Genomic DNA, 26,349 nt, shown 5'->3' with positions numbered 1-26,349 from the left:
TCTTTCGATAGGAAGAACAAGTGATGGAGTCAGATAAGAAGAGGCGCCACGCTGGTTGTATCTCTAAGCAACAGGCAATCAAACAGCCAGATAAGCATCTTCATAAAGTGCAGCAGACTCGAATGCACGGGTCATAACTGAAGGATCACTTCCTGGTTCAGCTTAGGTAGTAAAAATTTATGACCTATTTAAAAAAATCCTTCAAACCTAAAACTGTATTTCCCAATACTTTGTTTTCCATTAAAAATGTAAGCCATTTAGGTTATGCCTTGGTAATAGCAGGAAATGAGAATACTTACAGTAGTGGGCTATAACACAAAAAATGCAATGTCGTACACAAACAGCATTCAAAATAAAATTTTTACATTCAGAGCTGAGCTTAATGCAATTTTCTGCACATCTCAAAGGTGGGAAGAGACAAAAGTAAGCACAAAATATTGTTCTTTCCTTTGCTGGGCTCCATTACAAGAATGGCATGAGATCTCAAAAAACACTGCATATTTTTTCTTGTGTCTCCTTTACTCTGTGGCAGAATTCACACCCCACACCATCACACATAATTTGGCATATCTACTCTAAATTTGGACCAGTAATTTCTGCATGGGAAAGGATGGGGATCAGGCAATATGAAAACTGCAAATAGATGGTAAAGTCCTTGAATCAAAAATCCATTCAAATCCAAACTGTCTGGCAGCAAGGTTAAATAAAATACTGCTATCAGCATGTCCCTAACAAAATCCATGTATTGTTTATAAGAAACTTATGAGGTGTTACAACAAAACCGAGTCACTGCTGTACAGTAAATATATTTTCAGTGTCATAACAATGTATACAATTGATTTTGGCAATTTTAATAAGGACACACATGTTAAAGGCATTACCCATAGAGCTCCATCACATTCACATGGGCCAGTTCATATTAAGGCCCCACCCGCGCTATGGGAAAGGTGGTTTAGCACAGAAGAGGCAGGCTCCTGTGTGGTGTAGGTGGAATAACACAGTTCAGAATGTGTTATGGTTAGAGAATGGTTATATTTCAGAATTATTACACATCTCTGCTATAGTGACGGCCCTGCCCTGTTCATACACAAAAGGAAAAAAAAACAAAACCAAACCACTCAGATAACCCAGTTATCTCTATCTGTATCGGCTGGCACCGTCACACTGACAGCGAAGAACAGCTACGCCATTAATCACTTTGAATCTCAAGTGTCGGGTACACAGACAGAAGCACTCCTATGAGTCAAGCCTGTAACCTTTTAATAGGCACAGATGAACTAGTCCAAAAAATCATAACTGATGCATTTATGTTTTCTTCTGTATCAAACAATTATTTTCAAAATTACTTTGCCATGTACTAAAACAAATAACATTCTCTTTAAATAACCAGCATCAGATGTTTGTGAATTAATTTAACCAGTTTTAAATATTTAAAAATGGAATTTATAATGACAATCCTCAATACCCAAAGTAAATGTAGTTATCATTGAACTCAGTTATAAACACATCTAAGAAATATCCTGTAATACTCAAATAAGTTAATTTGGCAAACAATGCAATACCTTGGACTCAGAATTTATATCGATAGCAAACAGAGTCTGGAACAGGAGCTTTTATTTTAACTCTCTTTAAAACAACCTTCAGAAAGCAGTTTCTGTATGTGTTACAGTCTCTTTTTACAGTGGAACCTCAATCCAATCAGCAGCCTCCAGGGATTTTCAAATTGCTAAAGATTAAAATCCTCTCTGACTTGACTGTTTGACTAATGCTGTGTGTTTAATAATTCTACTTGTGAGAGATTTTATTTGACAAAATCCTGCTGTGTGGACCCTTCAGACGCTATACAGCTGTACCAGAATATAAAGCTCTGCTATCCTTGTTTCTTTATACAGATTATACCTCAGCACTGAGGGAAAAAAAAAAAAAAAAGAAAACTTTATAGTACATATATTACTATGTTGATATTAACATAACCACTGTAGTATTAAATTTACACACTCTTTTAGAGCAGGGCAGTGAAAATGCGCCTATTACACAAACATTTGATAAACTATCCTGTTGTCCTGACTGTTCACAGAAATCAATTACATTTATGACTACATTTCAATGAAAGCCATTTTATAAGTGAGATGGAACGGTAATATTCTATGCTTTAGGCATTCATTAACAAAAGCATTTCAGTGTTATTACTCACCAACATTCTACTTTTCAGTTTAGGCAGTTTTTAGCATTCTACAGCTCCTGTTAAACTTAGTGTAAATACTGTGTTCATATCTTACCACAATGCTGTGACTTCATATTTGAGTGTTAAGAGGAAAAAAAGTCATAATCATAGTAGCTTTCAGTAAGTATTTGTATAAGAAAGACAGCACTTACCCTATTGTGCAGCTGAAAATCAAGATATCCTTTTAAGTGCATGGCAACGGTTAGTAAACATTGTATCAGACAAAAAACCCCACAAGATTGATGAACACCACAAATATCAAAGAAACCATGAAATCATCACATTTCTACCTGAGGTAGCATCAATCACTGTTGAAACTCCTCTGCGATCAGAAACCGGACGTGAAGACCCCGGCATGCTAACAGGTTCTGAACGAACTGGCTGAATCCTACAGAAGAAGTTATAGTTACCACCTGTGACAAAACCACTGCTCAGGGGGCTGCAGTTAAATCACAAACTCAAATCAGCTGGGCCAATTAAGCAATTACTTATCTTTAAATCAGCCAACTGTTGCTAATTTTTGCTTTCTTTTGCTTTCTGGAGCCAAGATCTGGATAACCCCATCCAGAGACAGACAGACTCTACACACAGTGGGCATCCCTAAACTATGTCTCAGGTGTGAGCTCTCAGAAAGCCCCAGAGGAAAAAGCTCACCCCACCCAAACTGGTTAAAAAGCCTCTATTGTCCCCCTCAACAGCAGCATTTTCTCTGTCAGTTCAGGGCAAGACACATTTGTAATTTTTTATTCCTTTTGTAACTTATATCTATATTTTTTTTAATTTCTACTTTCTTTCTGTATATGTACACATATATAAAATTAAAAAAAAATAATATATTTGATAGCTATGCCCTTACTTGTGGGAGCAATTACATGTATCACACATTTCAAAACCATGTCTTTTCAGTCCAAGGACAATCTGCCCAGTTTTAATGGGATTAGTCATATTATCCATCTCTCTTGTCTTACTCATAAGAGTTTCAGACAGGGTCCCAAACAATCCAAGTCCATACCACAGAACTTTGGACTTCAACTCACATGCAGAGTCAGAAGCATGGAAACTCATTAAATCCTGAGAGTTACTGGGCAGGACACAGAAACACACAGTGCATAAAGCATTTCTACAAAATCACTAGCTATCAGTAAATATAAACCCACATTTACCTTCAGTCTCCTTCCTTCCCTTCCCTAGGCCCACCCCTCGCCCCCAATTCCCAATCAGCCAATGTCCAAAACCAGATGAATTAAATACATGGAAAAGAATTACAAGGAAGGAAGCAAAGGAAGGGGGGAAAAAAAAAACAGGAAGGGAAAAACATTCCAGAAATTTACTTACTGTTCCAAAACACTGACCGCTTCACAGTCAGCATCTAAATCTAGGGCCTAAAGCTCCTACTCATGTCTGAAAAATGAATTTATTAAGCAATGCAGAAACTGTGAAGGCCAAGACGACGCTAAGCAAGGCCACCGGCCCTTGTACTGTCTTTCACTGTCATGTCCCCAAGAAGGGGCGGCAGAAAGGAATCTGAGCTGCTTGTTCTGGACAAATTTTTATTGTTGCTGAGTCACACGCTCTTCTAAGGCGTTCATCTGGACAAACTCGATGAAAACTATTACATGTTCTACACAGACGGCCTCAAATAAGCACAAGGCAAGTTATTCACACAACAAACATGAAACAGCTTGGAAATTGATTTTATTTTCACCTGAGACTGTTGAGATCAAGATCATCTGTGTCGAAGTCCAGAAGAGGCTGCGGGGTATCGCTTGGACCATGCGACTGCAGCACGGAGGAACTGGATGAAATGACGGTAGTTTGGCCGGAGGGATGGATTGTTTTGAACTGGAACTGCGGGCCCATCCACAGGCGCCGATGAGGCCCGGTGTGAGTCACTATTTCGACCTGTGGGAAGATGGGGGAATCAAAAAACCGCAATATACTGAACGATTCCTTCAATATCCCGAATCCTGCTGTTCTAAAGCAAAAAGAGTGCTTTGTGCCATCAGTTGGGAGGACTGCTGAAGAAGGGAAGATTCAGAATGCGAAAGCTACTCCTTCTGTGGCAACAAACAGGGGAACGCGTTGCCATCTGCATCTGCAGGGAGCAGAGAGAGGAACCGAAAGTCTACCTCCCCCAGATAACCTCGCTCCTGACCAGGCCAAGGATGCACTTTTTAAAAGCAAGCTGTTACAGCTGCTTTCTAAAAGTTCACACGTTAACCAGCGCTGCTTCACACGTATACAGTGCGAGCTGTATTTCAAGTCAAAGCTCGTAATTCCTGTTGGCATATCTGAGGACACCACTGGCAGAGACCATCTTGCTGGAAAGTGATGGGATTTGTAACAGGGAGCACGTGGAGTGCGCGGTGAGACACCGACCAGCCCAGGCCACGCTCCTCACCACGCTGACGTAATACAAACATGTATGTGCAACACACGGAGACGAGAAGGGCAGCTACGCACAGATACTCATTTAATTCCGATAATTAAAGCAGAAGCAAGGGTGTTTGCCTTCAATGAACAACCACACATCTATTACACAAGAGGTGGATGTGAGATGTATCTCTATGCATGTTTATGTGTAGATATACACACAGAAGCTTCTCAATTCCATGCCCAGTTCCAAAAAGCACAGAGAATACAGTTGATGTGTCTAACAAACAATAACTTCAAATATTCAGATTTTCCTCCAGGTATTGGCTCCCAATGAGAGTTTCGATACAAACTTTTGAACAATAAGTTATTTCAGTAAATGAAGGGTCCAAAATATGTTTAAAATGTCTTTTCACGCTGATAACTATAAACTCCATGAGTATAAATTCTGGCAAACTCTTAAATAAGTCAACTTAAGGAATGCAAACAACCATGAAAATGTAAGATGATAACATTGTTGGAAATGTATACGATCAGGAAAGTGGGCCTTATAAATAAAAGGGTAAACAAAACATAAGTCCTCTGTAATACAATTTTTAAAATCAAAAAGAACCTTTAAGGAAATAAGAAATGAAAATATTAAGCTCTGGTAAACTCATAGTTTCAAGATGCCAAAACCAGACTATTACATTCCTATCAATTTCTGCTAAAACACTGATCAGCTTCACAGGCAAAATGCAATTTAGTGGGGAAATTAATTGAAATATATTTTTGTATACACATGTCAGAGATGTGTACTAGTAGAGATTCTTAACTCTTTAAGAAGCAACTGTAAACGCTGGACAGCGTTGTTCTAAGTTCTCTGCTAACGTAAGACGACAAATGCACAGCCTACTTAGCACTGTTTCCATCTCTGCATTTATCTTGGCGTAACTCAGACTGACTGTAGATGTTTCTGAGGCAAGTAGCTTTTATGTAGCTGTGTAAATTAGGCCACAGATAAAGTAATCTGTATATTTTAAGCTTGAAACCATCAGTGTCACAGAGCCGAGAGGTAAACAGATGCCTGTGCAATTTCACTGAGGCTACGGCCAGATGTTCCTATTCACTCCCCTGTTGTGTGCAGGACAAACATATTGTATCTACTTCACACTGACAGCACACATTACCCACTGTTCTAATTGAAAAGTTGAAGTGAAGGGCAGTGTTTTTTCACTGCGTGCTGTTACTGTTGATAACAACACTTTAATTCTGAAAAACATACTTGCACTTTAGGCTTAATCTAAAGTGGCTTGCTTAGAGAATGCTAGCATCTTCGTGCTCAAAAGAGCTATCAACGCTCTTTTCACTTAGCAAAAATCAAACATTCCAGAGGCATTCTCTGAATTATCTGTGTTCCATGACATCACTTGAGATTTTTTTTTTCCTTATAAATATATTTACTCTTCTAGAGGGACAGAGGTGATGAAGTTCAAGCAGTCTTCAGTTCCTTTGACATTTCCAAGAATAAGTAATAAACCAACTCCCACACGGTAGGTTTACTTTACTCTCTTTTTCCTGAGGTTGCCCACTGTACCAGAAAGTCACCAGAACACTAAAATAAGCTGAACCATCCCAGCAGTACTGCAGAGGATAGGTGGGAAACTACAGGTGAAATCCTGGCCCCAGTGAGCTCAGTGATAAAGTTCCTGCTGACTACACTGATTGAGTAGTTTCACCATCTTTATGCTCTGACAAATTAGAGACAGCACGAGCAAGTGAGATAAATCAATGTGCAGCCACATCTGAAAACTCAGGCCAGGTAAGTGGATTCACATGAATACATTCCCCAGTGAATGCTGCTGCTGGACCGGTACATGTGGAAACTTAACTTCTCATTTCAGGAAAATGCTGTATATGATTTATTCACCAGTGGGAGAAGCAAATCACATCCATGAATATTTCATATTTATGCCATACACCCCAGCAACACATTTAATGCATCATTCCCATAACAACATTGTTCTTAAACCAAAGGAAACCCACCTCATTTGTCAGGATGAATTCCATGTATCAGGTACCCTGTAATTGCTTTGGTAAATCCAGAGCATTTGTAATTTTTATTTATTTATTTAACTCTAACCTTTTATTTCTAACAGGAACTAATTCTCAGTGTATTATTCATGACCTACATTCTTAAATTGAAGTTATGTTTTAATCTAAACAGTCAAATATGTACTGAATTCTTAAAGACAAGCTTCATAGACTAAAACAAAGCAAGAATGGATAAAACTACAAGGATTTAACCTCATATAAAAATATTCCACTAAGCAGGATCATTTTAAAGCAGTACAGTATTTGTATCTATCCCTAACTCAAAGGACTTATCAGTAGGAAATGCAGTAACCAATAATCAGAAAAAGAAGGAAGTAAACCAGTTAATCTACCATATTTCTGTTAAATGTAGTAAGTATAGCGCAGGTCACAGCTGAGAAGGCATCGTCATTTTGCAAGCCAACTTCCTTTATCCGTGTCTGAAAAGGAAGGTATCAGGAGAAAAAGGAAGAGAGGTAACCTTCTGCTGCCAGCTTAAACTTCCTACTACATGCGGAACTTCCCAAGGATGTGACTTGTGCCAGCAATGATGGGGACTTTATATGGTTTGTAATATAGCTTGTACAGTTTGTATAAAATGTAAAAATCACCCCATTCATACCATGTGAAGTGAGGAGTGAAGTCAGTTTTACACACAGCAACACCCACGGCCTTACTTTCCATCTTGGGGAAAGCTGTGACTTGCAGCGGACACTGTCACCGCTTCACTCCGAACCGGAACGCCCGCATGAAGCATACCTGCGAAAGCCACTCCTCATCCTCTTGCCCGCTGTGGTCGGATGCTAGGCTGTCGTAGGACTCATGTCGAGTGATCGGTCCAGGGCTCCCGGGGGGAACCACTGAAAAAAAAAAAAAAAATTGAAAAATCAGATTTACTGTTAAATGCTTTTTAAAAAAGCTTTTTCGGTTAACTTATTGGTACAGCAACTATATATTTTCCTAAATTCGTGACACAACAGCACAGAAGGAGCTCAATAGTCACGTCACAAGTGACGAAAAGCTTTCTGATCTTTGATGTGAAAGTATACACACAGCCACTGTGATAACACACCTGGTTGTTCTTCTTTTAACCAGAAGTACTTAATGAACACACAGAGCAGCTCAGTAGAGGACAACCGTGTGTCTGGAGGAATTTCACACTGAGAACCGCCGCTGCCAATGGCGTAAGCCTTTTCTACAAACTTTTCAGAACGATGCTAAAGCACATTGACACGGCCGTCCTGAGGCACTGGTGCATGTACTGACTCTGAACACAGAGTACTTCCAAGACATCATGAACTGAATTATCACTCTCATTTTGACATTAGTGTAGTTAGTTTAAAGCTGGCTTCACAAAGAAGTTGATTTTTAGGATGTGACTTTTTTTTGCAATTTGTTTGGAAGTGCTTCATTATCATCTCAGCGTCACCTTTTCATTACAGCAGCAACAATATATTAATTAAGAACCCACAATAAAGCAGAGTTTGATGCTTAATTTGCTTCAAAAACTAAATACTGAGATTATTTCTCTGGACTGTAAAATACCAGAAATTCTGTATTAAAGTGTTGCACTGCATTATAGTAACAGTGTATAATAATTCTGGACAGAGAAGAAAAACACGTCTTTCAGCTGCAGGTACCAGTGATAACTAGAAAGATATACTGGTTCAGGCTGAAGGACAAATTAATTAGTGGCTACTAAACACACAGCCCAGATACAACCTCTGCGAAGGCCAGAACCTCCAAACTCCTGGAGGCTGGAGCATCTGCTTCCAGTCACTACCAGCGGTCCCAGGCTGGGCAAATTTTTGGTTTGACTCAACACCAGATCTGTGCTCATCAGCAACCCTTGTCTCGACAGCACCATGAAACCCTTACATTACTCTAACTGCTTAAATACGCAAGTCTCTACTGTTTCCAAAAGACTGGTACAAACAAATACCTCAATGCAGACAAATAACCTCAATTTACAGAGCAGAACTAAGTTCATTTTGTCCCTCTATTCACTGCTCTCATTTGTCTTCATAGGGACTCACTGCAACAGAAAAACGCAAATTCTTCAGCCCTGCAGACTGCATGATATCCAAAACCTCTTTTAGAACAATTACCATATATACATACAGCTTTGGGGAAAATCACAGCTTCGCGGTCAAATGCTACCACGAAAAAGAGAGAGAATCATAGACTCATTGTTGTAAAGATTAATATTTCATGATTCCTGGTCCTCGAGCCATTTAATTACGTCAGCAAAGCTCGCAGCCTAGCTACTGTACTCCCATGGCAGTGGCATTACGTTGCTTTAACTAAAATTTCACATTGGAGAAAGCTGAAAGAATTTAGAAAAAGCAAAACGCAAGCAAGCACCCCAGACAATAAGACAGGTGGCATTTTTCATGTTCTGACCTGCTGTCAGGGGCCTGGTGGAAGCCTGGGTTCAATCCCAAGAACCCAAACCCACTCTGAGGGAAGAGCAGACACCACACAGGCAAATTAGAAGACGCAAATGCAACAATGTTTTTTTTGCTCTGGTAAAACAAGAGAGTTTTATGCTACAGCATGAAGATATTGGACAATCCTAAAATTAGAACCAATATTTTTATATTCACATAATCCAAAAATGATGTAAAGTTTTTAAAATTGATTTTTAAAAACTACATTATTATAGGGTCGACCTTTATGTGTCAAGTTTCCATCCACTACAAATTTTTACAGCCATGTTATAAACCCCTAACAACAGGAGTTTATAACGGCAAAGCAGACAGAATTGTTACCATACAGAACAGCGCCTCTGTAATATAAACAGCACGGAGTTTCCATAAATCCATACACCACGTGAAATGCAGGGATTTTCATCCTGTTCGTGTAAGCAGGTTTCTGGACCCAGCCTCAGCCACGGAGCCATTTCTGACACCTCTGCATCGCAGCCTGTCCTCATTCCGCGACCCGCAGTGCACCACGCTCAGTTCAGGGCCCACCTTATGGAAGAATTATTTCAAGTGCGATGTACATTAGGACATATTCTTAAGAAGCGCCAAGTTTTCCCCACGAGATACTCTGCATCTGCCATATTCCCGAAATCAGTGCAATGTGTACTTTCGCGCCTCAGCACCACCAGCCGTTCTCTCGGCATTGTGTGCTCATCACTTCTCAAGGCAACACAGAAACTGCGCTCGGCTGCTTCATCGTAGCCCTGACCGACCTGATCCCACGGCTCACGGATGTGTCTGTCCAGCCCACTCCAAACTGGTACTGTGCAAACACACAAACCTCCCTGGATGGCAAACAGCTGACCGCTCACTGTAAATATCTGAGTACGAAACTATAACGCTCACAGTTCTTCCTCCCTGCTAAAGTCTGTATTTGAAACCGGTGAAACACAACCATTATTTTGACTCGTTTTGCTGTTGCCTTCACCTTCCCCGTATCTCTGACGCCCCTACAATAGATTCTACTGACTGCAGGAACGCCTGTTGCGGAGGGCACAGCTGATCAACTGCTATTGAACTCCGCTAACAAACTGCTCGTGGCTGCAGCAGATGTTTTTGCTTTCAAGCCAAGGGGAACTTTATGGACTGTTCTGCATTTTTTTTTTGTTTTTTTTTCTTCAATCCCAGGGGCAACTAGTAGAGCTGTCAAGACCAGGGAAGCTGCTGTTCAGTGACCAGCCCAGGGAGCAGCATCCACCCTGCGCTGTCACTGTGTTTCTCCCTTGAGTAACAGCAGATTCAAGACAGCATCACAGTGAAAAAGAAACTCATATCTAGGAGTTATGGTCCTCTGCTGTGTTGCCTTTTCCTGAGGAAGCGCAGCTTTGCACGGGTCTCACAATCCCACCCGTTTCCGTGCAGCTTCAGACCGCAGCATTAACTCTTTCCACCAGAAAGTGACGACATGCGGAATTCCACGGAAAGGCTCTGCCGTAGAGTTCACCAGCAGGGCAACAGTGATAAAGCCTTAGCTGGGGTCAAACCCTGGTAATTTATTCTGCTATTTAATAAAACAGCATTTATGTACCACACCTATCACAAAAGCAGGCATTTAAAGAGGGTCTGGTTTTGATAGCAGGATCCCGTAACGATGGTCCCAGCCTCACCACAGGCAAAGCGAGCTCTACTCCCACCGCCCGTGGTGGGAGCGTGCAGGGTCTGGTGAGATACGACCTTGTAAGACAAGCGATCGTTGCTGGAGACCTGCCATCGCTGTACTGCTTATTACAGATACACACAAGGCCATTTTTTCAAGTTAAAAATGGCCTTGAAGTTATAGGAACAAATATATTCTAAAAATTTTAAACTGATTCTTTCTTCATTTCTGGGTCACACACCTCTTGCATTGGCATCAAGTTCCAAGATGAGATTAATTTAAGTCTGGAGGGACATTTCCAGGAATTCGAGCTTGAAAGTAATCTTTTATCTTCCAGCTTAATTCTGGAAAAATCTGAAATCACGCTGGCAATTACGGCAGCCTGCTACACATCAGTGAAGCTATACTTCCGCTGGAACAGAGTTTTTTCAATTTCCAAAGAATTTCACTATAATCCAGGACAGCGAATAATTCTTCAAACGCTTTGCACAAGTCATGTTTTTCCTTGCACTCCTGTAACTTCTCTTGCATTGGGAGAGAATCACAAACAGCACACACACCGAGAAGGAGCAAGGAAGCCCTTGCTGCACAGAGCTATTTTACTGGCAATTGCCGGTGTTTTGTACCTTCCTAAAATAATAAATTCAACGCTTTATGTCTGAGCTATGCCAATTTTTAACTTTTTGCTATTCTTACACCAACATCTGGAACAAACATATATCAAATATCAGAATGCAACTGCGTTTGTTTAATCTAGAAATACACAAACAGGCGGAAATTTGTACAATTACACGGAGCGGAAAAGTACAAAGAAAATGAGTGTTTATTCCAAATCTAAGGTGAAAATTAGAACATACAAACTTTTGTTTATGCAGTATACGAGTTTCTAAGTCTACTTATAAATGCAAAAAATCTCCATAAGCAAGCACTCAAGGTCACTTTCTAAAACTTGGAGTGCTACCTACAGCAAAAATCGGAGATTTGCCAAAAACATTCGGTAAGGGGCAAAACACATCCTTGAGCTTCTAAAAAATAATAGTAGCACCTTTAATCTCTCTCCTCCTTCAAGCGAAAAGTGATCTGCATCAACCCCAAATCTGGAATATATGCCTGTCCCTCCGTCCTGACTCGCTCTGCTGAACCACGCCACATTTAGCTAAGGGAAAGCAGAATCTCAGTGAAAACTGTTGTTCTTCATCTTCTTTCACGACTTGAACACTGTCACCTCATTTTCTCCCCTCAAAATCAAAGGTGCAGGTGCTTACCCAGAACTTAAGGTAAATTTTTAAAGTTTACAGACGCCCTTCTTTGCAGTTACAGGATTAATCCTACTACTATATTGAAGGAAGATTAAAGGCAAGGGTCTGAAAAAAAAACCACATTACAAATTGAGTCATTTGTGGGATAACTGTTAGTGCTAGGAAAGCTGCACAGAAGTGACTGTGGAGACAAAAGTTGCAGCACAAGCCAAGGCAAAGGCTGAGACAGAGCTGAGCTGATATTCCTCTGGCACTGCAGGTCCCGATGCGCACAGTTCAACAATTAAGTATGAGAAAAAAACCCATTGTTTTGAAACTTTGCTGTGATATTTAGTGAGAAATAAAGAAAACAAACAATTTATATTCACCTCAAATAATTTGCATAGGCATTACTGACACGTGAGCAGAACCCCGACAGACACTGACGAATATTGGAATTAACAACCAGTCGTTTTGTTCAGATGGGCCAATTGTACAATAAACACCTAGACCTAAGACAAATCTTTATTCACTCAAAGATTATAAATTGTCATCTTTCAGCAGCATAGAAGTGTTGGAACAAAGAAACACTACAGCTCAATTGTAGTGTGTGCACTTACGGTTTTAATTTGTGAACAATAAATCATTAGTTTTACTTAGTTCTGTGTACTTCTTGAACTGAAAGGTTTTAATTTTCTCATTTATATAAATAAGCTTTGCACAATTCAATTTAATTGAGAGTTATATATGAAATTCCCAATGTGCTCTTCTCTAAGGGATGTATGTTTGTCCAAATTAAGAGCAACCAAAGGCATTTGCAGACTATAAAGACTATTTGTTCTGTGCTGCCTGCCGTACACATGCCTGCAGACACCCAGAGAGCTTTCCTTTATTTCAAGTGAATACACAAAATTTTATCATTTGAAATAAGATTCTACAATCCAGCAGAAACAGAAACAACATACTCTTAGCTAATTCATGAAGCCTGCAGTCCATCCTGTGCCCACGTGCTGTCTCTAGTGATGCCCATGGCAAACAGGCAGGCAAACCAAATATCACATATCCCTTGGTTTCATACAAATCACACACCAACACCTGATTTTGATGCTTTTGCTTTTTTGTGGTTCCTAAGTCGTATCTACAATGATCATAGGTGAAGTAATCACATACTTGTCAACAAGCTTCAAGAATACTTCTCCTAAAATGAAGCTCCACAATCGCAGTGATTTACTTCATGCTACTTCTGGAACTCCTGGTGACTCAGTCGCATCCCGTAACCCACGACAAGGAGAATATGACAGCTCTGCTGTAGCACTGCATGCAGGCACTCCCAGTTCAACAGGTTCACCTTTTTTCCACCTCACTTCCATCAGAGGTTGGTTTCGATACCCCCAGTCCGATTCGCATGGGAGTTCAAGTCCAACAACTGCTTAGCGACTTTTATGGCACACGCGTTCCTAAATCTTCTCTCCCACCACACAGCTCCACGCCTGCTGGCTCTACCTCTGCCCAAGTCTGACCATAAAGCGAAGATCAGATTTTTGCTGTAGACAGAATGCCTGCAGCGATGTTTAGAACAAACTGTTTGTAGTTTGGTGATATACTCTACGTATTTTTACTTGTGGCTGTATGTTACTGAAGGAAGTTCTGGTTTTAATGCATGTTTCAGCTTGTAAAGCTCTGCAGAGGCATGCCATCCAAATTAAAATATCCTCTTTCACCCAAAACTTCTCTCCACTCGTTTTTTTCCCCCGTTAGGACTTTTTGAGATGCCTAAACATCATAAAACTAAGCCAAAAAACCTGTAAACCAGCAGTTTAGGCAGCCTAACTGCTATTTCACGCCACCAACTGACTTCCAGATTTATTCACTCACTATTAGCGTATTGCCCACAGTTTATTAGACGCTTTACAGACCATCCATTCTCTGTGTCAGCACTTTAATCTTAAAGCAATAGGTCGGTCTCTAAACAGGAGATGAATTCTCCTCAGATTTTGCCCAGATTTGATGACTGCTTTACTTGCTCCTTACTTCACACTGCTCTGACCTCACCACTACTCCTGGCTGCACTGCAAGACAGGTAAACGTTCACTGTGCTTAACTCCAGCTCCCGTTTCTAAAGCTCCCAGAGGAAACCAGCCAAGTACAATGAACACCTAAAGCTGAGCAGAACTAGAACCTGGTATCACTCACGGCACGGCGTATCTTAAGGCTGTTCAACACTTCAAATGCTCAGCCTGTGAGCAGACTATCGCTTTGGTACCAAAGAATGACATATATATTCTTTCCTGAGTTAAAGAACAATTTCAACTGCACGAACCTACGGCGAAATCCATCTGATGGCCATCTTTAAAGAATTATGGAAGAGGTAACTATTTCTATAATTCACTGACTTCAAAAGTATGTTTGACATTATTGTCGGGAAAATTATGTTAACCATGGATTACTGTTACAATCAAAGTATGTAGTGAGAAGTCAAGAGGCTTAGTAGTAAATTTTCAAAGCGGTGCGTGGGGATTTACCCGTTTGACTCCCATTAACGTCAATAGGAGTCGCGCGGCTAAATCCCTGTACACTGCTTTGAAAACTGACCCCTCCGTGTTGATGGACCCCTCTCTAAGAAGTTCCAGATGACCATGTAAGAACAGTAAAGAACTGTTTCAGCATGTGCCCTTGTTCATTGTTGTTGTTTGTACACATCTGAAAGTATTTTAATTCCTCCAAGCAGCGCTGTTTCCAGCATTTAGTTTATAAAATATGGATTAAGATGGGCAAGTACTCAATAATCTGGTGAGGCTACGCACGTGCCCAGGTGCATACAGGCATTGAAACCTAACAAACATTGGCAGCATCCAGCGCACCTTACAGAGTTACATTTTTATCCACCTCGTCTGTTATTTCACAAACACCAATTACGGCTGAAGACCGTAGCAAGATTTACCCCACTGCTCATACGCAACAACGCAGCACTTGTACGAAACGACATCTGCCCTGTTCCTACGTACCCCCGTCAGTCCGATGCTCAGAAATTAAATTTGCTTCCCCTTACCACTTAATCCTGTTTCCTGTAGGGAGCAGGAAGTGCAGGTTACAGTTTTAGGGAAACTTAGTTTTCCCTTAAAAAAGACCATGAATGCCAGTTTCATTAGAAACATCTTTTCTGGAATGGGCAGGTGATCCAGATTAGCTTGCAATCTGTTATGCCTCTGAGTGTAAAGAAGCAAACCCGAAAATGCCATTTTCGTTGTTTGTGACTACTGCCAGCAAACCTCAAATACATGTAACAATTCTGTAAGAGAAATGCATGCCTGAAATCTGTTCCACTTGAAATTTTTAAACTGTACTCATAAAAATACATATAAATGTATATAATAAAACATATGTATTTAAGATCTGCTACAGTTTTAAACACAGTAAAACATTCCAATATTTTTAAAATTGCCAAAATTCTTCTACAATATATTCTACCTATATCACTTACATATATACACACACTCATATTTTCACATAATATTGGAGATAATACCTGAGTCAAGATAAAAACTTAGTAATTAATTCTATGAAATGCTGAAACTCATTTTTCTGTACAGAGAAGTCGTCCTCAAAATGTTACGGAATTCTAAATTATTCCCCAAGGACCTGGATTGTTAAAGGACATCCACACAACTCCGCTGAAACTACTGATGCGGAGACCCAGGAAGTTCTTTTAAAGTATGTTACATTCTTCCATTACATGGCAATAAAAAAGCAGAATTTCATGAAAATGATACATTAGCTACAAGCAATTTTAATCAGAAAGAATAATAATAGCAAACTGAGAATCTAGAAAATATTTTTTTAAATTTCCATCTGGATAACAAAGTTAAACACATGCACCCAAGCCAGTCCATGAAATCTCAGCCGCGTGCTGGTTGTACCCAAAATACCAAAACAACACACAGTGCAGTTTCCCAGCTTTAGGTGTATTGTGCCAGCAACTAACGCTGGGTGAGCTGCAGTGCTCTTGCTGAGAACAGCGGGGAAAAACCTGGCAGAACCATCGAGACGTAACACGTCTTGTGACCAGGGACTGACTCAGTCTCCCAAAAGGCTGGGTTTATATCCGTCCAGCACAGACGACGCAGCCTCCCCGCTTGCCTTCCTGCCCGTCTCCGTCACTCCGACTTGCCACGAACGCTGTGGGCTTTCCTGCAGTTTTAAGCCTGTAACACCCAATTGACACAATTTTGCGGAAAGGCCCTCATCCGTGGTGCACAGGGATGTCTGAAAGGCCAGGAGCTCAGGCAAGATTCCTGTGATCAATATATAAAAATGAGGGCAGTTTAAAATGTTAACCTACACACCACCGCTTGTTCCAGCTCCTCTACAGGCTGCACAGCACGGCAGCTCGTATAAACTCAAGTGGGCTTCACCCACTTCAGGGTAAGGTCAGAGAGCTTTGTTTAGATAGCCTTCATCAGTAGATTACGCTAAACCGGCCAACTTTGTTCTGAAGTGCTACCAGTGCTGCTGCAGAACCAGTAAAGCTCAGCAGAGAGACAGCAACGGGCAGCTGAGAGCACGAACCGCTGAAACGACTCCAAACTCCCGTCTGACCGCGGCCATGCAGAGATGCCACAGAAACAGAGCAAAAAGGCTTTGAACACCTCGTAACCACACGACAGCGTAACCGTTGCTACAGAACGGGCTCTGCTTCTGATCAGTTTTATTATTTGAACTCCAGCTCCGTTGTGATAGACATTGAACATACACACAGCGGGACACGGCTCTTGCCCCACAAAACACACGACGCGCACACACCCTACAGCTACGTGTACAGCGGGGCACGTACCATGACATACAGCCTTTCACGTCAGTGAGAGAGAAATCATACACTATAGAATGTGCACACACACAAGAGTGCAAGAAGAAAAACAGAGGTAGAAGGCTGAGAAGTGGTAGAACACTAAATACAATTATCCGTCCCAGTTCATGACCCTGTCACCAGACCAGCACCACGCTCCGCTGCGCGTGGAGCAAGGCTCGCAGACCAGAACGGCCAGATTCCTTACCGCGTCTGCTGGGTGTAACCCGCGTGGCAGCGGTTTGGCTATGGTTACACGCACCATAGCTTGCTTCTCGTAGGATCTGTCTTCATAGCACATATTCACACAATCATTTAATACACTCACCGCTCTTACTCTCAGTCCTGCTTTCCACTGCACAATGCTCACTAGCTCTATGTGTGGAATTTTTATTTCCATCAACGGAATGTACGAAAGGAACATAAAATAGGCCATAAAGACCTGCAACGTTGCTTAGAGACAAAAGTCTTGCTCAGGGTGCATAGCTTTCCTTGGAGGAGCAGGAAGTGCAAAGCTGATGTCAAGTTACAGAGATTATCTGGATAAACTGTGTTCTCATTTACTCAAACAAACAGTGAGGAAAGGCTGACCTCCTCCCTTTGAGGACGAGGAATAGTTACCAAGTTTGACTTCTAATGAAAGCCACTTTCTGTAAAATCCAAGATACGGACAACAGTTTGTCCGGAAATGAAAATCTGTTGTAACAGCCAAAAGTCAAAAGCAGCTATAAATACAGACCTCAATCTTTTCGAGAACCCCTTAACAAAGTCTATAAAACTGATTGTATCTTCAGGCCTAACACAAGCGCAAATTCTTACTGGGAAATAAGTAACAGCCCCTACAGTATTACCTGGAGACCAGTACAGGAAACAAAGAAGGAGAATACAGAGTACTGGTTCAAATCCTACCTTGCTGGAATATGAATTACACTGCATTTAGAATAAACAATTAATGAGACAGCAGAAACCTCAGCTACGTGTCCATTGTTCTGAGAGAGAAACAATTTCCAGAAGCGGTCAGAGCGGGATACAGAAGCACTGCATCATACCTTTTAACACAACAGAAATGGTCGTGGATTATTTAAAAGCCAGTCGCAAAGATATGTCTTCAAAACCTCCTATTGGAGGTTTAATAGCAAAGAGGTGCAAGTACACTTACCAGCAACACTACAGTAAAGTAGAGACTTTTGTTTTAACAAAATCTATATTTATACGATTACATTTCCTATGGTTGAGGGCAGCTGTAATTAATGGATTTCCCTCTTTCCCCTAATGCAGTCATTTGTCAATTTAAACACAGAATGTCCAATCAATTTTGATGTATTTAGTAAGCAATTTGTCAAAGAGTACTGCATACCAGTTAATATATTAATTCTTGTCACTGGCCTGCTTCTGACAAGCCCAGGTTGCCTCCAATACTGGTCTCGATGAGCCAAAACTCTTGCTTGGAATGTGAAGGTGCCCTTTCCAGAGCCAGAGGAGAGAAATCGTATTCAGTACCTTTTCTGGGCAGTTTTTGGTCTGATTTCAAGTTTTTTTCATTAATGTGCTAATTATCCACGTTTCAGTTATTTCAGCTACAGTCCCTTCCTCCAGTGCAATGCAAAAGTGAATTCGAAGAGGAGGGGTGAGGAAGAAAGGAAATAAGAGGTCTGAGACGAGGACGCTCCTGCCGTTATGCAGTTACCTGTTTTCACTGCAATTCCGTTACGTACCACGCACATGTCTGTATGAATTCAAACACGCAAAAACGGAAGGTACAGGAGTCAGACAAAGGAAACACAGGTTAAGCCAATTAAATATGTAAGACTCTGAGTCATGGTAATGGAGAGAAAAGTATTCATTAGAAAAAAACCTGAACACAAACAGTGGATTGTCACGGACACGAAAAGCACATCTTAACAGCACGCCTCAAGAGTTTATACTACCAGAAGCATCTTAAGTCCTAAGCACTAAACAGCAGGAAGCAAGCAGTATTTAAAGAACAAGTAATGATGAAACTTGGCAACTCTCTGAAGAAAGCCAAGTCCTTCACACTGCAAGTTCCTGTGGACACCAGAAACTCTCCTACAGATGCATGTGTGCCTCGCGCAACTCTGCTCCCACTGTCAGGTCTGCTCCGATGGTCTGACTATACCAGGGGATGGTACTCACATTACAGGAAAAACATCTAGGAAGACTAAAACGTGACTTGCATTGCCTTCCTGTGCTCTGATTAGATTTAGGAGCTGCTCAGAACACAGGCAAATAAAGAGGGAATACTAGAGACACAAATAAAGTACTAAATCTGAGAAGGAGAGGAGAGGAACATCTAGCACCTAACACCCAGCACTGAGGACCTGAGGACTGTTGTATCTCCAGGGCTTTGCAGGATGAACTCTCAGGAGAACAAAAGCACATCTGAAATCTGCTCTGTCAGAAGGCGAGGAGATTCTCAGGACTGGCTGTTTTTACTCTGATCAACTACAAAAAGCCTGAACGAGTTAGGAGCAGGATGCCGACACTTCCCGCAGGCCAGCAGGTTGTGGAATATAACATGCACGGTCACTTGCAAGCCATGAACTTACAGAAAGGTCCAAATCTCTTGCTACCCACTTTCTCACCTCCCTGCACCAGCCACGGCGGTGATAAAGCGCTCAGGTAGATAGGAACTGCACACGCTGGTCCAGGTTTCCGCAGCAGATGTCACAGATGACCTCAAAGCAGTGAAACAGCTGGGCTAATCCACTCACCAATACCCTGGGGACAAAGGTCTTGGACACTTGTTGTACAAAATATTTCTTCAAACAATGCTGCCTTGTTACTTCCTTACCAGTGTGAATATAACAAGATTCTTTAAAAATATTAAAAGCTGAACCGTGTGTAAATAACTAAATGCAGTATTTTTAGAACATTCTCTTTTTATCACAAGAACTCAGTGGCCTACTTTATATTTTTCAGAGAATAAGGAAGATTTTGGTCCTGCGTTTGGGCATCAAACTACACATTTATGAAAACCTGCCCAGTACAGCCCTCCAAGCAGACCGCCAGACGTTTCATTGTTCTGCCCGTCTGCTGACAGAGGTACTCTGTGCTAAAAAGCACACTGAGTATTTTTCAATGACCCAGGGGGCAAAGGTCACTTATTATAAATGGATAATGAGACCTAATGCAATGTTCTGAGTGTGGACAAAGAAAGGGTCTATCCATACCCCCTTGTGACTTGGTCATTCAGGCTTTTATTTCCCCTGCACACTTAATGGAGCCAAACAATTGGCAGAAATGCTATACAGAAACTGAGAGAAACTGCTGTATTCTACCTCTGATAGACAGATACAAATAGTGACCCTGAAACGGCGCCAGAACTCCTCTTAGCACTAACGTGGCAGACAGATGTAACATTCACCCTAAACCCCTATTTAGCCATTTGCTGGCAATTAAACTTACTGACGGAAGTGATAGCGCATCAAACCACAGGCTTCGGCTGATGTCAGCCCATTACTCTGCCGCAGGTAAGCGGAGCCAGATAACTCCGTTTCAGCGTGTATTTAATAGGGGGGAAGCTAACAGGTGCCTGGGACTCTTCTGTGTGAATCCTGGTTTGACTGCATTTTTTCAGAAACTTCGTTGAGCTGCTTCAGCTAGAATAAATCCAGAAGACAAATAAAGCTTCAAAGAAGATCAGATACACACAGATTTCTCTGTTAACAGCATTTTTACTATGTTCTCTAGTCTCTTTTTGTCTTTAGTGTTTATTATTCTGTTTTTCTTTACATTCCGCACTCACCTTAAAGAATTCCTATTGTGTGAATTAAAACCTGAACTAAAAATCTTCACAGTAATTCAAATAATACAAATTCATTATTTTGTTGGAATTTAGCTAGCACTTATTTTTCTTCCTTTAAAATATTTCAGTACAAAACCATTTGAAATGCGTAGTATTTGAGCTGTCAATGAAATACACAGAGTGAATGGCATCCATCCCTGATTTCACTATGTGGGATAAATGTGATCCGTGTGTACAAGCACTGACCCTCACAGAAAAGCTTTTGTTCAGGCCGTATCTATGCAATACGTTGCTTTTAATTTCAACAGAAACCAAAAAGCAGACAAACTGCTTTTACAAAACCTCCAGAATTCTCCAGAGAGCACTCCCTGCTCTCGGACCCGTACTGCAGTCACTGCATACAATAATTTATATATTTATACGTTTGCTAGTATGCAGGGGAAATAGCTGAAACCAATGTGGGTGATAAAGACATCTAAAACCAGAGCACAGAATTTGGACAGGGCAAGGGAGGGGGAAGAAATCTGGCCCAAACAGGCAAGCTGCAAGGACTCAGACACAGGCAGTGTTTGTGAACTAAAGCGAGTTTCGGGGACTGTTTCAAGACTTCCAAGGTATGTCTGTTTTCCCTGAAGAGGCTACATTTGATAGGCTGGTTAGGAAACTCTACAACGCAATAGCCTTGACAGCCCTGAAGAACAATAAACGCGCACAGCAATGGACAGTATCCTTTTATCCCAATGCTTTGCCTTACGCAGATATTTTAACTACTAACAGGCTGAGAGGATCTACGTTAGGGGAAAAGTGCTGGAAAAGGCTCTGAACTCCACCTCCTCAGTGGCAGGAAACAGATGGTGTTTTTCCTTGCAAACGTGTCTAGCTAACTATGACTGACCGAAACACTGCAGTTTCTGTGGATGAGCCTCTTTGGCTTTTTTTATCTTCTTATCATAAAAGTTACTTAATGTCATCAGCAGCAACAAGTGCATAAGCAATGGATAAAAACATAAATATCAAAATTAATTATTGGTAACATAAGCAGACTATGTGGCAGCAGTGACCTTAAACTGCAATATGAAATTAGACCTGTGCTCTATAGTTAATAACATTATTATAGGCTTTTCTATAAATTAGAAATATATTTGTTGACCTGATGTTACTCAATGCTTAAAAATATTTATATGAAAATTGAAGTATAGGCTTGCACACCTAATTTTAGACACGCTCATTTGACAACAGTGATCTGTATTTGTACAGTAAAACATTACACAACCAAAATACATCCTTGCAACGACCTTTTATCTCGCATACCTGTAAGTGACAGTAAAATAACGCAGGAATCTAGCAAAAAATTCTAGCTAACAGGCACGTCTAACACAGCATTGTGTGCTATTAAATACTTTTTCATATTCATTTCTACCTTTTGAGCTGTCTTCCTTTCTCCGTGCAGCATGGGAAAAGGAAGACCCTAACCTTGTAGGTTTCCGCAACATTTTGAGTGCGGAGCGCATCCCACAGACAGACAGGTAGAAGCGACAGATCTAACCTGGCGTCAATGTCGCTTTCACCAGTCACAGTCAGACATACTGCCTTTTGGCCCAGATGTCCACTTTCTGCATTTTAAAACGCCTGTGTCAGATAACATGCTGGCGTTTGCTGCACTGACATCGGTGCAGAGGCTCTGGTTTCCCCACGAGTACCTTTACATACGCCAAGAGTTGCTCCCTTGTGAAACTTTGACTGATACATCACTTGACTACACCCTAGATAAAAAGGAGACACTTGCTACTCGCTGTTCATATTCTCTCTTTTTAGAATTGTCAAAATAAAAATAACATACTCACTTATCTATGAAAACAATATGAAATACATGGTTTATATATATTATATAAAGACAGACAGATAAATAGATGTTTCTAAATACGTAATGTCGTGCACAATGGCTCCTGGTGAACGACGTGGCTGGATAAGACACGGGATGAGGCAGGTGGGCAGCCGTCCCTGGAAGCAATACCAAGGCTCCCAAGGGAAGCAGCTGAGACTCTGGCTGGAAGCAGCCCAGCAATCAGGAGTTCCAAGGGAGAAGGAAATGCGGATGCACTCGCTTGTCACTGACTATCGAATTCATGAGAGGAAATGGCTAAAAGCATGAGAAGATATAAGGTGAAGAAACTCCAAAGACTTCAGGAGATGTAGTGGGTCACACCTGCAAAGCCTGCCAAGCACTCATGTTCTGGCTGTACGACAGCCTCACAATTTGACTCCTGTCACAATGGTAGAATGCTCTACCATTACTAACACAGTTGGTTACATGAAGCCTGATTCTGGAGCAGAACATGGACTGAAATAAACGCAGGTTGAAAAACCAGCTCAGAAAGTCACACTCAGCTTAAAATGTGCAGAAAAAGCAAGACAAAAAGTTGTCAGCCTACTCACAGCCAGCAAGAAGATACTGGTAGTACTGCACGGCATCTGCAGCCAGGAGCAGTGGATGGTTCGCATTAAATGGTGGTTGCAGTTCATTCCACTGAGGAGTTCTGGGGTAAAACACAAGACTATTAATATTTAAGCTAATACAGAGAATGTAAATCAGTGTTTCTGTCAGCACATGTAATTATCTATACAAGCTCACAAAATGTTTGTAATTATTTAAATTAGCTTGTTCAAACACTGCAATACACCACAGGCAGCTGAGCAGCATGACCAAATCGCGCGGATTGTGAGGCAAAGACAATAGATGCTTGTTGACTGCAGCATGTATTGCGCAAAAAATGATGACGGCAGTTTAGATGAAGTTGGTAAGCTCATTTAGGACCACTGTATGTCATGCTGACGTTACAGAAACAACAGAAGCAGGGGAACTTTTTTTTTCTGTTAACTAGCATTGCTTTGATACTGTAAAGTCATCGAGCATTTACAAACTGTGAAAATAAAGCTGTGTAAAGCCATGGACTATTGATCCAATTAGAATTTTCAATTCCATTACAACCTACTCATTTCAACAATAATGGTCTAGAAGTCTGTGTTGTAATTTTAATTAGGGTGGGCCATTCCTAAATAGCTTGGTAAATCAAGTATTGATCAATCTAGTCCAGCCATAAGCAGCACTAAGGAATATAGGAGACAAGGAAAATCGATAGAAAAATATTTTAAAACGTCAAAAGCACTGACAACACTTTCTCATCAATTTTTGTTTACTTTCTTCCACATGTCAGGAATAATTTCTTCAACTGTCTTAAGAAATGCTACCTTCAGCTACATACAGGATAACTCGCCTAATTCTTTGTAACGCTTCATCGTGGAAACCTCACTCACGCCTCACGGCAGAATTCGGTACCTTAACACTATTAAAAATAATTGTTTCTAATCCTTACAATAAAAAGGTAAAATCCAATCTGATCATTTAAAGTCGCTAATTGATAAGGATCTCTCCCGATCTGTTAGCATGTTGCTGTAGCTCCACGCCCACGGAAGTATTTAAATGGTTAGCTCCCACTCAGACATGTAAGCACTGACAGGACGATATGGAAAGGTAGGCTTGAATTTGCTATCGAGAGTCCTCTCTGTCAATGGAAAACTTTAAGAGTCTTAAAGATAAACTATAAAATAAAAATACATGTGAAAATCATTATGCAGTTCGTTCATCCCTTAAAAAAAAAAAAAAAAAAGGTTCACAATCATTTTCTGGACAAAAAGAAGAAAAGTAAAAGGAATGAGGTACCTAACCAAAGTCCAGCTGGCTCTTGGGCATGTCATCATTTCCAAAGGTGTGTCATCGCTAATCTTCGGAGCAGTGCTGAGCGGACGTGGTTCCAGTACGTGCTCCACCAGGCTACCGTAACAGCTGATAATATACAACGACTCCACTACAAACTGCTTTGACTGATCTGTTTGCAAGAAAAAAGAAAATCTCATTGCATCAAAACAGCAGAAACATAAAACATACTTACAGAGATAACAGACTACTTAATCTTTTAAGTCCCTTGCCTTTATTTATTTGCAGTCAAAAATGCAAATTAGAAGTGAAAGGGCTGGAGAAACAAAGAGAAAATTGTACAATTTTCCCCTTGTTTCAAAAAAATATGACTATCTCATATAAGAGAAGGTGGAACAGAGTTTCTCACCAAGGTGTGTTCAGGTAATCACACACTGCCAAACATATGGCTGTACATTTGCTCCAGCAGAGGTATCTCACCTTTACCTCACAGCTTTTTCAGTGAAACTTCACACAGCCTCTTTGGATTGAACTACCAAAGTTTGTTTTCTGTCATTATATCATAATAAAACACCAGTGATTTATTTCACTGATTAAGATTTCTTGTAAATTGCCCTATTTACCAAAAGCACTCCAAGCACGTTCCCAAAAGTCTCCACTGTCACTGGTTTAAGGAACAGAATCTACAGACAAGCACCAGCTGCTCAAAACTTACCATAAAATAAGACCATAAAATAGAGAAGTAAAATTTAAATGCAAGTCTTATTTTTGTAATATACCAACCTTTTTCTCTTTTCAGACCAGGATTGTTTGCAAACCATGACCTTGATGATCCAAAGACTGCAGCGACACAAAACTCTCCTCCCACAGACTTACTGGGTGAAATCTGTGGAGCTGGTTTGGATTTGCTTAAAGAAAGAACAAAATAAATTTGTGACGGTTAATTCTCAAAAATTAAGATGTCCCTTGCTTAATAGTCATTCTAAGATATTAATTCAGAAGTGGTGAATATCTGCAGTTCCCATAAGATTTAGCGGGATTGACAGATGCTTAGTATTTCTCGACAATAGGTTCCAAATTCCCCTTGATCACTGAACTCATTAACTTGAAGAACGGCACTGGCTCATAAGGGAGAATTAGTTGGACTGTTTAAGAGTCCAATATTGAATATTTGCATTCAAGAGAAACAACTTCCAAAGTGAATACAAACATTTAAAATCTGAAGTCCTTTGGGAATGAAAATATAGGTTCTGGGTCAGTCATTCTACATGGTTGATATTTTCTTGCATTTTCGGAAGAAACTTATAAATGATGCTAATGCTGACTGCCGCTCAGGTGTAACTCAGCACAGCCCTGATGCCATCGAAAGCACTGGGATAGATGTGAGATGGGCCAACAGGTAAGCGGGAACAACATGCGGAGGATACAAGGGAAGGGAAACAACGCACACACTCATGAGTTGTGTGTTAAAACAAACCAGTCATTCTATCATGTAAAAAGAGATTAAGATATGTTCTCCTCTGAAACACCACAATGCGCATGTAGCAGATGCAGCGGTTTATAATTCCGTTTCATTGAAACACCATTTAGCGTTCCTCCTTACAGGAACCTGAAGTTACGTAACATTACGCTTTGTATAAACTCAAAACTATTTTCAGAGTATTGCCCATTTCCTTGACTCATTAAACCAGGATTTCACCCTTTCCTGAAGAGAAAAGCTGCTTGAGAAGTTAACGCAGGATTCCTTCTTCTTCACATTCCCTTTTCTCCAGTCTCTCTAATTGGATTATTTTATATTTCTCTCTCTACTCAATTTCACTGCTGTTGCTACCTCTCCCTCCTTCCGTTTTTTGTTCTATTAATCTCTTGTTCCACATCATATCAGCCTGTGATTACACCTTCACATTAACTTGGTTGGTTTTAAGTTATGATCTTCAGTTCTAAGATCAGTGTGTGTGCATATGCGTACGTGCATATAAATTACTGCAGTATTACGATGGAATTAAGCAGCAGAAAAATATTTTAAATCAGCAG

General features: G+C 40.7%; 1 protein-coding gene across 11 annotated transcripts in view; it reads right to left on the bottom strand.

Moving 5' to 3' along the window:
- BCAS3 (BCAS3 microtubule associated cell migration factor) overlaps window positions 1-26,349 on the bottom strand; it is a 362,757-nt gene that overhangs the window by 188,422 nt on the left and 147,986 nt on the right. For all 11 annotated transcript variants that reach the window (XM_086762785.1, XM_086762786.1, XM_086762787.1 and 8 more), the window contains 6 exons: window positions 25,099-25,223; window positions 24,322-24,487; window positions 23,037-23,137; window positions 7,430-7,530; window positions 3,930-4,126; window positions 2,515-2,612 (listed from right to left, as the gene is read on the bottom strand). In XM_086762785.1, coding sequence (XP_086618911.1) covers window positions 2,515-2,612; window positions 3,930-4,126; window positions 7,430-7,530; window positions 23,037-23,137; window positions 24,322-24,487; window positions 25,099-25,223 — 788 coding nt within the window. The remainder of the gene's footprint in view (window positions 1-2,514; window positions 2,613-3,929; window positions 4,127-7,429; window positions 7,531-23,036; window positions 23,138-24,321; window positions 24,488-25,098; window positions 25,224-26,349) is intronic.

This window comes from Chlamydotis macqueenii, chromosome 19 (genome assembly GCF_036417535.1).
Source record: "Chlamydotis macqueenii isolate bChlMac1 chromosome 19, bChlMac1.mat, whole genome shotgun sequence".
NCBI lineage: Eukaryota > Metazoa > Chordata > Aves > Otidiformes > Otididae > Chlamydotis > Chlamydotis macqueenii.
This window is presented reverse-complemented; position numbering and strand designations above follow the sequence as displayed.